The sequence below is a fragment of the Arvicola amphibius genome, chromosome 17, assembly GCF_903992535.2.
Source record: "Arvicola amphibius chromosome 17, mArvAmp1.2, whole genome shotgun sequence".
NCBI lineage: Eukaryota > Metazoa > Chordata > Mammalia > Rodentia > Cricetidae > Arvicola > Arvicola amphibius.
Genome location: NC_052063.2, coordinates 21,081,145 through 21,096,319, shown reverse-complemented (window position 1 = coordinate 21,096,319; position 15,175 = coordinate 21,081,145). Strand labels below are relative to the sequence as shown.

At 37.0% G+C, this 15,175-nt stretch overlaps 1 protein-coding gene across 1 annotated transcript in view; it reads left to right on the top strand.

Annotated features, from left to right (window-relative positions):
• Nucleotides 1–15,175, top strand: part of Ptprq (protein tyrosine phosphatase receptor type Q) — a 176,892-nt gene that overhangs the window by 22,645 nt on the left and 139,072 nt on the right. Inside the window, 6 exon segments of the mRNA XM_038314879.1 lie at nt 3,816–3,996; nt 5,377–5,538; nt 5,641–5,820; nt 6,418–6,525; nt 6,832–7,029; nt 7,032–7,109. Of these exon segments, the coding sequence (XP_038170807.1) occupies nt 3,816–3,996; nt 5,377–5,538; nt 5,641–5,820; nt 6,418–6,525; nt 6,832–7,029; nt 7,032–7,109 (907 nt within the window).

The following is a 15,175-nucleotide window of genomic DNA, read 5'->3' as shown; positions in this document are numbered from 1 at the left end:
ACGTAAGACTAGTCACAAATTTACTTAATGTGGAAAGTCAACAAGTCAACAATTCTCATGTCCAGTCATTTGCACTCAGCAGGTGTCAAAACTGTCAGCGTTGCCCTGGGCTTTCCTTTTCCAGTCTAGTTCCTTTAGTTCCACCTCTTTCCCTCTGTCCCCCTGCCATTCTTTTTAAAGTTTAAATCCATATAGTCATCTTTAGCTATTAAAATCCACTCTTTTCTCACTGGAAAAGCCTAACAACTAACCTAATGCCATTTTGAAAGAGACAACGTGCGAGAACTATTCTCAGCAGGGGGCAATCCATGATCATCTGTAACACTCTGGCTTGATAGGAAACCAGAGTTCAATTCATTGCTCTGGTTTGAGATGGGCAATTTTCCAACGAAAATTAGAATTGGGGTAAGGTTCGGAGTCAAAAGCATTCAAGTCAACTCTGATGTCAAGATGGCAGTTTGTCAACAGGTCTGTTCAACTTAGTTAATTGTCGGAATGCTATGGTTGCCTCGCCAAGATTTATTTGACATGTGGTTGAAACTATCAAGAGATTTAATGCAAAATCACTGTTTAACGGGAAGCTCCTTTGTGCTACCTCATGATGTCATCCACAGAGCTTCGTATATGGTAGACTTTCAAAGAGCAAATGATTGATGTGGGAGCAGCTGTGTGGTTCCAGCAGCACCTATTGGCTGGAATACCAGAGTGTTTCTGAATTATATCTTTGTGATTCATGTCCTTCCCCATTTCCCAGTGGAGTCAGAGCTCAAATGAGTTGTAAGAAGATAGAAAAGCTTTACTTTGTCCTACTGTAGATTCTCTTTCCTAGGTTCTTTATACCATTATGAAAGATGGTCTTATGGGCATCCTCCATCTTTTCCCAAAATGTTTTCCTGGCCAAGATTAAGAATGATTTGTGTGTGTGTGTGTGTGTGTGTGTGTGTGCATCTTTGTGTGTGTGTGAATCTCTCTCTATGTATATGCATGTGTATATGTGTGTGTGAGAATGTATTCACATGCTATGAGTGAATCTTCCCATGTGTGCTCACTTAAAGGCTGATATCAGGATTACTTCCCTACTGCTTCATTTAGTTCTAAAACATTTTTATTAATTCTTAGAGATTTTCCATGTGTTTTGATCATATTGACCCCAATTCTCTCTTTTTATTCCTCCCAATTTCACCCCCACCTCCCTACCATGCCCAACATCATGTCTATAATTTAGTTATTTACATTTAATAACCCATTAACTCCTGTTCATACTGTCCATATATTTCAGATGTGATGACATCTACCGGAGTGTTGTCTACCTACTAGGGGTCCCATCCTTAAACTGACTCTCTTCTGTAGGAGCCATCACCCTGGCTTTTGAGGCAGGGTCTCTCACAGACCATAACTCATAATTTTGGCCATGATTGCTGTTCAGTGGACATACTACACCCACCTGTCTATTATGATTTTTACTTTTATCATGTGCATGTGAGAATGCATGCTCTCATGTATATGGGATCATGTTTATGTTCACAAGCTTGTTGAGGTCCAAGGTTGATAGGTGGTATTCTCCTCAATCTCTTTTTCTCTTTTAATTGAGATAGGATCTTTTTTAAAGATCCCAGTGCCTTCTCAGAAAGCTGGTCTAGCGAGGCAACTTGTCTCAGGGCTTCCTGTCTCAGCCTTCTGAGTACTGAGTCTGCAATGAGGCTACCATGCTGCCTGGCATTTATGCAGCTGCTGGAGGGATCTGAACTCATGTTCTCATGATTATGCAATAAGCATTTGTAGGCGAAGAGTACTCATTCTTTTCCCAGCCACCCAGACCTGAAATAATCACACAGAAACTATATTAATTACAATAATGTTTGGCCAATAGTGTAAGCATATTTCTAGCTAGCTCTTACATCTTAACTTAACCCATCTCTACCACAAGGCTCGTGGTATACCAGCAAGGTTCTGGGGCATGCCTGTCTTCTTTGGCAGTTACATGGCATCTTACCTAGACTCTCTCTACATCTCTGTTTGGATTTTCCACCTGGTTTTACTCTGTTAAGCCACTGGCTGAAAGCAGCTTCTTTATTAACCAACAGCAATAAAACATATTCATAGCATACAGAGGGGAATCCCACATCAAGCATTTCACTGCCTTGGTCACCTTCCTAGCTTCTGGGTGATTTTATTTTAGTAATATTATTTTGGAGTCTAGGAGTTTTCTTAAATCATTTCCCCATTTTTTAATCTCACAGAAAAAATGGCATTTAAATAACATGTTTTGTAGATATTTCCATTAATTGAACTATTTTAAGAATTTTTCACCTTCAGAGTTTTTTCTCTTGGGCATCTATTATTACTATAACTTTGAAAACACTGAACATATTAGTGCTAACAAGGATAAGAATGTCTAGTATTAGCTCCAGCAGTAATGACAACCCAAAGTATGTAAGGTAACTATGAGTCAGGTGTCCCAGAACATAGGAATAATCAGAACACACATAATTAATTGATTATCAATTTTAAAAGCATCAGAGTGTTTAGTTTGTAAAAACAGAATACATTCTTTTAAAGGAGGTTTTAAGAAGTAAGTTTGGAAGCAAAAGAGACTTTTTTTTTCTCTGTAGAAAGTTTTATTTTGGGAAGTTTCAAATAGGTATGGAGGTAGGGTGGAGAAAAATGTGTGGTAAGACCCCATCAACCCACTACCTACATTCAGCAGCTAGCATCATTCTGAATGCTTACTCCCTCAGCTGGCTCCCATTGTTGCAGCACCGGATGGGCTTAAAAATGAACTCCAGACTTCATGGCAGTCTTGCTCGCTATGGATCTTACGAGAATCGGCATTTTCATCCATTTAATTATCGCATGGTTGTAACTAGGAATATTACTTATATTGTCTTGGCATCATCTAATCTAGATTACAATCGTTTCTGTTTATCTCTAACGCCTATGTCAACCAGTGTGCTCAGATTAGAATCCAAAGTCCACATGTTGCTGTGATTTTTAACCTTCTTGAGAGAATACTTTTTAAATTAATGGTTAATATTCATTTTAAAGTAAGCATTCTATACAAGCATTTGATTAGAGCCTTTCATCCATTCTACTGTGGTTAGTTATAGTGGTTTGGGAACAACAAAGGAAGTGACATCAAACAATCCCTGCCCCCACCTTCACTACATACATCTGTTATCTGCTTCTGATCTTTTCACTTCAGTATCTGTTACCATGGTAGATTTGACATATATGGATTACATTGTGGAATATAAGAACAAGGACAGTTACTGAGAATATATCTTAGAACCATGGCCAAGTGTGCTGTGAACACTGCTTCAAACCTATGCATTAAAAGTTCCTATTTGTCTGCAATTCATTTGATTAAAGAGAAATTCAAGTATCACTAGTACTGATAGTAAGCAGACATCCAACCACTCATAAAGTAGTATACAAATGAGGATTTTTAGATAAGGAAGAAAAACACATTTAATAATATGCTCAAAATACTATTTGTGGATGACAAGTTAAATTATTTCAGTTACAAAACCTTAGCATGAAAATATCTAATTATACCATGCAGAAAAACAATACATGTTTGAAACTTATACCTCCTTTCCCCCCAAAATACAGTATCAATCTAATAGCAACTAGAGTGATCATCTTTTGTTACCATGGTACAGGGATTTAGTTGAGAACAAAACCTTGAAAAGTAAAGAACATAATACTTATAGAAATGTTATTTTCTTTCAAGATGCATAATTCCAAAGTGACCAAATTTTAAGTCATGAAGCATTGAGTTTTCATTGTTTGTAAATGCTGACTTTTTATTACAGTATATAAACAATCCCATGTCTCCAGAGATGATGAACCTAGTGGAACCAATGATAGGATTTTATGAGGGTTCTGCCGAGATGTCTTCAGACCTGCACTCTCTCGCTTCATTCATATATAACAGCCCCCCATACAGTGACTTTCCTGGCAGGACGAGAGCTGAAGACCAGAGTTCACCAGTTGGTAGGTAAAAATTTAATTCTCTCTGAAGCCATTGAAATCAATAGCTAACAGAGGTATGAACCTGAGCTTAGAGTTCAACCATGTTATTAATGGTCCATGGACTGGAGTCAACTATATCTTTTTAACTGTCAGATAGCCTCACGAAACAAATGGAAATGCCACCCAAGCAGTGACTGGCCCTCTCTAACCCATTTGACCTTCTTCCTAGAGAAAGTAGTACCCCAGAGTCTCTAGCCAAGCTGCATAGACAATCAGTTATTACAGTTGCCAAAGCAGGTGTGATGGGGAGGGATTAATATATCTTCAAATCATTTACAGGCTCCACATTCTCTGCAGCTTTTGACGAATAGGTTTTCAAATGTCACTAAAGGTAAATAGGTCAGAAAGTTACAGCTCCAGTGCACGGTGTGATAAACAGGTGTAGGTGTCCCTGGGATGTGGTGATGTCATTACTGTGCATACTTGCTCTTTGGGGGTCAGTGAGGCTTATTGTTTCTAAAAGGAGAATGTAATATATGGCAAATTGAAGGTATGTGATTAGATAACACAGGACCACCCTGCTTCTTATGTTTTTATAAAATTTTCGGTAGGAATAGTGTGCTATTTCACTGCCTTTTCTATACTCTGGTATTTGCCTCATAACAAAATGAAAGGGTTTTTTTTTTTTTTGGTCTTCTATTTATGGTAGAATTTGTAAAGAAAAATAACATTTCAATCAATACGTCTTTCTTTTATGGATTTATGTTTCTTGTGCAGAGCCAATTGGAACAATATTAAGTACTAAAAGATACACAAGTTCTTGTATAGCTGTCTCCTTATATATATTTCAAATTTAGTAGTTCCTAATTAAAAGTACATATGCAAAAATTAAAAATAAACCTCTTAGACCTTTTTGTAGGCACATGCATGTTTCAGTTAAGTGTTAAGCAAGAATGTTTGCTGTAAGCAATCACTGGGACTAGCTAATGCATGATGAATTTAGAATCCAAATGAAACATCCATTTCTTGAAGTCTACAATTAAAGTTTAGTGTTGATTTTTAATGTTACCTTCTTATATGACTTCCTAGTGTTTGCTTTCAGGAACAAAAATCTCAGCCAGTCTTTCCTGGAAAGTTATATATTTTTTCTTTAAAACACTGCCTATCATGTTCTAAATATTATATAGCAACTTACAAGTCTATATTATGAGCACCAGATTTTTATAGGTATTGGAGAGTCTTTAGAATTCATAAAATGTTTACATTTATTATATATTGTTTGTCTACTGTTCTGTATTTGAGAGGGTATGAAGATATTAATATATCTTATTAGGTTTCATTGAGAAAAATAATTTTGATTGCAGAGCCAAATGTCTTTTTTTTCTTGTTTATTTCAAATAGTAACCACCAAGAATCAGTACGTAACTGACATCACCGCTGAACAGCTGTCTTATGTTATCAGGCGGCTTGTACCGTACACCGAACACGCGATTAGTGTGTCTGCTTTCACCATCATGGGCGAAGGGCCACCAACCGTTCTCACGGTTAGGACTCGAGAACAAGGTACAAACGCCTTTCCTTCGAAACAAACACTTGCAAATATTATTCGTGCTATTAATTCTTTGACTTCTTCATTCCTATTAACTGTTCATTCTTCTTTTCAAGTGCCAAGCTCCATCCAAACTATAAACTATAAAAACATTAGCTCTTCATCTATCTTGCTGTATTGGGATCCTCCAGAATACCCCAATGGGAAAATCACTCATTATACAATCTATGCCACGGAACTGGATACACACAGAGCTTTCCAGATGACTACTGTAGATACCAGCTTTCTCATCACAGGTAGAAGGAAACGTCGTGTTTCTTTTTGCACTCCTCCTCCTCTGATAGAAATGTGCTCTTCTACGCCTCTTAAATGCTGCAGGACGCAGTCCAGATTCTGTTGACATGTGCTTCTTGGATATCTTAGAAACATTTATGGAAATAATGATACAACCTATTTCTTCAACAACATCTACCACAAAATATAAAAAAGAGTGCCATCACCACTTACACAGAAATACATGTAACCTAAGAAACATTGTACTTAGGGCATGGAGATAATTCATTATGGAGGACTTGAGCAAATGGACTCACATGAGAATCAGCTGAAACAACTCAGTTGACAGGGGGTGTGTGACAATTCTCCTTGCTGTGTGCCAAAAGCTCTTTTTTTTCCTCAGCTTTAAGTTACTGCCTTAACATTACAGGAAAGATCTCTGATATCATCTGCATGGAAAACCTTGAAGCCCAAGGAATTTGGGGACAAGGGGTACATGGAAGCTGATTGAGAGAACCAGTCCTTCTAATAAATAATTCTCATTAGCCCCATGGTAAAGGACACTAATCTAAATATGTTATATTTTGAAGATTTTAATCAATTATTCTTCTATCCTTTAGGGTTAAAAAAATATACAAGATACAAAATGAGAGTGGCTGCCTCAACTCATGTTGGAGAAGGTTCTTTGTCAGATGAAAATGACATCTTTGTAAGAACTCCAGAAGATGGTAAGAATGTAGAGTGTATTTTTAATTAGGAAAGGAAGGAATGAACAAAGGGAAGGAGGGAGGGAAGAAGGAAGGAAGGAAGGAAGGAAGGAAGGAGGGAGGGAGGGAGGGAGGAAGGAGGGAGGGAGGGAGGGAGGGAAGGGAAGGGAAGGGAAGGGAAGGGAAGAGAAGAGAAGGGAAGGGAAGGGAAGGGAGGGAGGGAAGGGTATTTTCTCTTGAATAATAACCTCTACCTCATGGAAAATTCAGTGTCTAAACAATAAACGTGAAAAATTACGTTTTAACCCTTTGTTCTATCACTCCCAGTGCCAGAATCCTCGCCTCAAGAGGTCAAAGTAACCGATGTGTCTCCCAGTGAAATGAGATTGAACTGGTCTCCACCTGAAAAACCTAACGGGATCATTATTGCCTATGAGGTGCTTTACCGAGATGCAGAGAGTTTGTTTGTCAAGAACACCTCCACAACAAACATAGTCTTAAGTGACCTAAAACCTTACACCCTCTATATGTTTCTGTCCGGTCATATACCAGACTTGGCCATGGTAACCAGTCATCCTCATTCCTCTCTGTACGGACATCAGAGGACTGGTAAGTGTTTTTGTTTGCTTGCTTAATGATTACTTCTCACTTATGTAGTAACACAGCTCTCAATTTCCTTGCTGTCTGTATTTTTATGAGCCAAAAACCTCTCATTGTTATATTTTGCATTAAAGAAATTTATTCATTTTTTTCTGGCAAAAATGTAGGGACACTCTTAGCTGTTTTAAAATTTATAAGCTAATTTTCTATATAAATGATCTTTAATAAAAATCAGTGAATTGTTTAAACAAAAGGCAATTAGAAATACCAAAGACTCATCCATGTTTCTTGCAGACTTAGGCTGAGTAGCTTCTTGCTTTTCAGCTTAGATAAAACTCAGTGGCACACTAAGAAGGACTAGATTCCTGTATTCTAGAGGGATATAAAGGTAGCATTAAAGGTTAGCGATGTAAAGTTGGTGCACCAAATCTTATGACAAGACAGTTCTTATGGAGCAGGCTAAGTTCAGCCTGTGTCTTAATAATGAAATTAGAACAGGGAAGAAGGATTCTGTAGAGGTTGGCGAATAATAAACAGGCAGAGGTGTGTGTGTGTGTGTGTGTGTGTGTGTGTGTGTGTGTGTGTGCGTGTGTGTGTGTGGTAGGGGATATCCCAGCTAACCAAAATAACATAAGCAAAACGTCATTTGTATCTCAGTTTCAGTGGTGTATGAGCAATTAGCACAAAATAAATATTTTGCCTGATAAGCTTGGTTTGTTGTTTCCATTGTGATATGGACACATATTGACATGTTACTATTAGGGCAAGTCTGTAATGTAGGCTAAATGAGATCTAGTTGCGAAAGTTACTGCTTCATCTACGTGTTTAATCAATCAATTTATACTGACTGGCTACTGTCTGACCTCCATAAGCTCTCATTTGGGAGGTCACAAAGAGCCAAATACCGGCAGACCCATTTAGGTTAGCCAGATACAAAGGTGAAGTTTTTTTTCCTTGGTTTTGAAGTTCTAAAAATCTAGCAAGACAGCATACCACACTGAGCGTGATCTCTTGAGATTGTTGTGCAGATTCAGTATAATGAGATGTCACAACATTGTGGATAGCACTGCAGAAGCAAGAGTGACAAAGCAGTCCTTTGTAGCATCAAGGACTGTCACACCCTTTAACAAAACATAATTGATATCAAATTACATATTGCCATGCTATGTTCCATTTATGAATATTGAGGCTAGAGGCAGACTTTTCTTAGAAGAATAATTGATTTTTGTGATTCTGTTTATTTGCATTGAGCCAAACTTTTTTCTGAATGCCCGTTATGCATCACAGTTTCTGTTCATGACCTTCAAGTAAGTTATCATCTTAATCTAGAGTTAGAGTGCAGCACTAAGCTATCATGAGAACTGGGGCTCCCAGGGTCCGTTGTTCGGCAAATGTATACAGTGTTCCACGAACCTAATTTGAATATAGAAGGTAGAAGAAAGTGGTTGCACTTCCTTCCAAGGTTCATATTAATTGTTGGAAATTTAATTGCTTAAGGCTAGCCAGCTGGCAAGTATTGAAGCTAGAATTGAAGCCAACCCCATTAGTCATATAAAGCCCATTTTGCTCTCAAAGCACATGCTGGAAAAAAATATAAAATGTATGGAGGATCTCTCAGTTCACAGTGGTGGTTGCCTATCTGAGCTTCGCATGGCGCAGGGAAGAAAATGATCAAGCTTCATTCTATTGCGATTTTTGAAGAAGTGGGATGCTTATAAGATGTTTTACTTCTTATGTAGCATACCAAGGACACCGCAGTTTAGCACTGCAGATTTGTGACATTTACTTTATATTGGTAAAGTACACCGATTTCCTTTCCATTATCTGTCTTATGAACTTATTTCTAAGGCAGGGATAAGTAAATACTAGAATTTAACTTAAGATATAATTTCAAATGAGAATCTTTAGTTTCAGGAATTATATAAGAAAACACGTTCAACTTTCTATAGACAAAGCGATGGTAGGATTATTTTAATAAAATAACCAATAAATCACAGAAGATAAGGTAAAGCACAGGCTTGATGGTAGGGTCTCCTGGGCCCATTTCAGGGTTCATTGATTAGGCTCTCGTATCAAGCTATGAAATAACAACATGAATGGGAAACCTACCCCTGAGCTTCCTGGCCCACCTGTTCTGGTGGGTCACAGGGCTGGCTTGACAGTCTGCTGAGGAGCAGGAGGCCCGCTCATGGAGGATCATGTTTAATGCTCGAAAGGCCCACTTCCCCTGTGGGAGTAGTCTCAAGGCCTCTTGCACAGTCTCCATGTGTATAGAAGAAGGCAGCGGGATTGACTCTGGTGAGATTTCCTGGCTCCTGTTGAGCTACCAACTTTGGCTCCTTTGACAGAAGGAAAAGGAGGGGGTCTGAAGGATTCTAAGATATCACCTGAAGATGAATGAGCTCAAAACAGCTGTCTACTCCTCAATGTAATAATAGTATTAAACATAGATCTTCTCCTTATAAAAGATCCACACTTTCAGTTAAGCTCCATGTACTATTATTGTGGCGGAAACTCATTGATATGATAATGCTGCTAATTACAGATATGAGAATTAGGGGCTGCAGAACGCTTGGGTGTTAAGAGCACTGCCTGATCTTCCAAAGGTCCTGAGTTCAATTCCCAGCAACCCTATGGTGGCTCACAACCATCTGTCATGAGGTCTGGTGCCCTTTTCTGGCCTTCAGGCATACATGCAGGCAGAACACTGTATACATAATAAATAAATAAATCTTAAAAAAGAAAAAAGTAAGAAAATTCATTATCTGTTCAAGATCCTTATCATATTTAAAGAACTTGAGTTGATTTATGTTTGGAAGTAACCCAGAGGGTTCCAGTAGGGGGTGGTCAATTCAGGCTGATTTTGGGTTTGTGTGAGTGAATGAGTTTGGGTGTTGTGTAGGTGTGCTTTTGGTACAGAATGGGCAGTTTACAAATGAGGTTCGTTTTTTATACCCAGTGTACAGTAATCGACAGAATAACAAGGAATCACTAAGGATGACTCCTTTGATGACAAAGACAGAGTCTCTTTCCTTCTTAACACATAACTTTCTCTATGGTCATCCTTTAAGTAAATATTTTTTAACTTCTCTGATTGGAGAAATAACCACTAAACAATTTGACACAGATGTATACTAAACAGTAAGCAGAACTCTATGAATTGTTTTTTGCATTAATGTACTAATCACATCTTTAAGTTTGTCTATGTACTTCACAATTTTATATGCCAAGCATACTGTCTTACAGCATCTTTGTAATAACATCCTTTATTGTAATCATGAGTCAAATTTTAGCTTTTGTTTTTAGATCTTGAATAGAATCAGTTTATTCCAACAGTTAAGCGTCATTGTGCGATTGATACCATTGGGAGTACCACTCTGAGTAACTAGCTGAGAAAATTCTCAGTGTATCTTCACTCTCTAAAATCAGCGAGCCATTGCTCTGCCCTGAAGACTCAGCTCTGGTTATCTCCTGAGAATAAATGAATAAAATTATAAAGGCTTGTCATGCTGAGCTCAGGGATATATTTTTTGTCCCTGATTGCTGATGGCAGGGCAAGCAATACCAGAGGGACACCTTTGCAAAACTTCCTTCAAAGTCACAAGTTATACTACATTAAAGTCCTTATTTCCATAGCATTCTAAATAGATTTTCTCCCTCCTTATAATCAGAGGACTTTTTTCCACTTTTTTTTAAAAATGGAAGAGGAATGATGTTAATTATATTTTAACTAAATTATTACTTAAAAAGTAATAATTTTAGTTAAAATATAATTACATCAGGGACAAGGCTCTGCCAAATTTGTGTATTGATTGGTGGCAGCTTTCTGTAGTAATCTCAACCTGCTTCAAAGAGAACTTTCCTTGATTAGAGGTCAAGGGTACACTTATCTGTGGGCATACGGACAAACGTTTATAGATTGTTGGTAGGGAATATACCAGGCATGGTATCCCTCCTGTTGAATGGATCTTAAGTCCATTTAAAAGTGTTGTTGGTTACCACCAAGGTATTTGTGCCACTATTGCATTGGTAAGGTTGTTGCGCCATGATGGTTGTTGATATGCTTCATAGGCATCATAGTTGGGTAGGACAGTTGGTTGCTTCTAACCTTTGCATGGTGCCTTCTGGATCTAGTCCCATGAATATATATATATATATATATATATATATATATATATATATATATATACCTCCCATACCTAAGGTACAGGGGACACTGTTGATGAGGAAGAAATATTATCAGAGTCAGAGGATCAGGATGTTTACTATGAGATTGCATCTCCTGGTATTAACAGAAATTACACCCATAATGTCTCACCAACATGACTGCCTAGTACCAATCTGGGTGGAGAAAGAATGCCCATGAGGCCTCAACTCTACCTAAAGAACTACAGGAAACCAAGGAAAGCTGAGAGTTGTTGAGGTGGTAGTATTCTGTAGGAAGGACCGTACTGATTTGTTGTTGTCCAGTGCCAAAATGGTCAGTCCTGAAAATATCCATACAGATAGAATTAAATGTAATGGGTTAGGAATATATATAATGTGTGTGTGTGTGTGTGTGTGTGCTGTGTGTATGAAATACATATATGTATATATGTGTACACTGTTATTATATATTCATGTGATTATATTATATATCCATTTATTAATCATACAGGCATTAGTGACACAAGAGGCAATGGATTGAAGAAGAGTGGAGGGATACATATTCGGTAGAAGGGGAAAAGGGGAAGAGAGAAATATAGTTAGAAGAAAAAAATACATGATTACATCATTTTCCCCTTCCTTTTACTACTTGAAAACTGTTCCATTCCCTTCCTTCCTACTCCAACCATACACCAGCCCATTATTTTTCTCAGATTAATAGATTATTTTCCTTTTATTGTTATTGTTTTATATGCACCACGTATGAGCAAACACACAAACACAATCACACATAAATGTAATAAATATAACCAGCTGAGTCTATTTAGTGTTGCTTGTATAATGGTTGATTTCAGAAATGAGCACTTAACATTGGATAATCAATTAAGGGAGTCATTTTTGGGGAAGATTAATTTTTCCTCCTCTCTGCAGCCATTAGTTGCTGAAAAAACCATTAGTGAAATTTTTAGGGTTTATTTATGCATATTATCATAGCATCTTCAATAATAGAATTTGAATTTCTTCATTCCTACTTATATCCTCTTGGTCTCCTTTAGTTTGTCTTATGCTTAGCTAAGACTTACAACTACTGTATTGAATTAGTATGGAAGAGTAAACAATCTTGTCTTATTCCTGATTTTAGTAGAAGTGTTTTGAGTTTCTATTTAAGTTAATGCTGGCTATGGACTTTCTGTAAACTGCTTTTATTATGTTTTGGTATGTCCTTGTATCCCTAATGTTTCTAGCGCTTTTATTATGAAGGGGTGTTCGATTTTGTCAAAGCCCTTTTCTGCTTCTAGTGAGATGATCATGTGTTTTTTTCTTTCAGTTATTTTTTTTAATAGTTTGGTTTACATTTGCAGATTTTCATACATTGAACTGTCCCTGCTTCTCTGAGATGACACCTCCTTGATGATAGATGGTAGATGATCTTTTTCATGTGTACTTGGATTTGGTTTGCAAATATTGTGTTGAATGTTTTCATCTATGTTTGTACAAGAAATTAATCCATAATTTGTTTTTTTTTGTTGTTGTTGTTGGGTTTTTATGTGGTGTGGCTACCAGTATGACTATGGCCCTGCCAAACAAATTGGACAAGGTTCCTTCTGTTTCAATTTTGTGGAATAATTAAATAGTATTGGCATTGAACTTTTCTTTGAAAGTCTGGTTTAGAATTCTGTGCTAAACCATGTGACACCAGGTTTGGGATGGGAGACTTTAATTATGGCTTCTATTAAATAGGGGCTATATGTCTGTTTAAATTGTTTGTCTGATATTGATTTTAATTTTTAGTAAGTGGTCTGTATTGAGAAAATTATCTTTTTTCTATCTTTTTTTCTTTATTTTTTAGCTTTCCAATTTGGTGAAGTTTGGGATTTTTAAAGTATCATCCTTTGATTCACTGGGTTTCCCTGATGTCCGTTGTTATGTTCCCGTTTTCATTTCTAATTTTGTTAATTTGGACATTCTTTCTCTTCCTTTTAGTGAATTTGGATAAGGATTTTCCAATCACACTGATTTTCTCAAAGAACCAACTCTTTGCTTCATTGATTTTTTTGTCTTTGCTATGTTTTCTGTTATATTGATTTTAGGCTGATCTTCTTCTTTGCCATCTACCCCTTTTGGTGTTGTCTTCTTTCTGTCTAGAGGCTTTCAAGTGTGCTGTTAAGTTACTAATATGAGATCTCTCTATTTTTCTTTATATAAGCACTTAGATATTGCTATGAACTTCCCTCTTAGACCCACCTTCAATGTGTCTGTCCCACGAGTTTGCATGTGCCTGTGAATTCATTTAATTTATTTCAAAAAATTTAATTTCTATCTTAATTTCATTCAGTTTTCATTGAGTAATGAGCTGTTTTTCTGTTGTTGCTGATATCCAGCTTTAATCTGTAGTGTTCTGATAGTATGTAAGGAAGTATTTTAAATTTTCTCATATTGGTTGAGAATTGCTTTGTGCCTGAATATGTAGTCAATATTTGGAGAACATTCCATGAGATGCTAAGAAAAAACTATACTATGTTGTGTTCAGGTGAAATGTTCTGTAGATACCTATTAGGTCCATTTGGTCTATAATTTCAGTTAGTTCCAGCATGTCTGCTTAATTTGACTCTGGATGACCCTGTCTATCAGTGAGAGCCAAGATAGTGAAGTCTCCCACTATCATATGTAAGGATCAATATATGATATATAAGCTGTAGTAGTGTTTCTTTTATGATCTTGGGTACCCATGAGAGGTATGTACATGGTGCTATGTCTGCACATACACCTGGATAACACCATGTAGGGCATCAGATCCCATTACAGATGGTTGTGAGGCACCATGTGGCTGCTGGGACTTGAACTTAACGACCTCTGGAAGGGCAGCCAATGCTCTTAACTGCTGACCCATCTCTCCAGCCCCCTGAAATCTATGTGTCAGATTTTGAAATGGCCACAAAAGCTTGCTTCTTAGTTGTAGTTGCTTGGAATAGCTTTTTCCACCTTTTTACCTGGAAAGAGAACTGTCTATCCTTGATATTGAGTTGTATTTCTTTGATTGCAGCTGAAGTATTGATCTTATTTTCATATCCATTCTGTTATTCTGCCTTTTTATTGGGCACTTTTGATATTAAGAAATATCATTTAGTAATGCTTGTTGATTCTTGTTATGTTTTCTGTTTTGGTATGTGTCTGTGTGTGTGTGTGTGTGGTCCTCTCTTTTGATTGCTGGTCTGGGGTTATTTATTCATTGTGTTTTTCTTGGATGAGGTTAACCTCCTTAGGTTAGTATTTTCTTTCTGGTACCTTCTGTAGGACTGGATTTGTAAACAGATATTACTTAAATTTGGTTAATCCTTGCATCTCCTATTTTCTCCATCTATTGTGATTGAAGTTTTGCTGGGTATAATAGTCTGGCCTGACATTGTGGTCTCTTGGAGTTTGTAGTGTAACATCTGTCCAAGACCTTTTGGCTTTTAAAGTCTACACTGGCAATCAGGTGTAATGATAATTGATCTAACCTTTACATGTTATTTGTTTTTTCCCTGTTCCAGCATTTAACATTCTCTCTTGTCCTGCACATGTAGTGTTTTGATTATTATATGGTGGTGTGACTTAATTTTATAGTTCAGTTCATCTTGGTTTTCTATTGCTTCTTGTACCTTGACAGGTAGCTCTTCTTAGGTTAGTTAAAATTTCTTCTGTAATTTTTATGAAAAAACACTTTCTTTACTTTTGAACTGGGATTCCCTCTCCTTCCTCTATTATTCTTAGATTTGGTATTTTCTTAGTGTACCAATGTCTGAATGTTTGTGCAAGGTTTTATTTTTTAGATTTGACATTTTCTTTGACCAAGGTATCCACTTTTCTATTGGGTTTTCAATGCCCCGGTATTTTCTCTTCCATTTCTTCTTCTGTTATATTCTGTTTGTGAAGTTTATCTATG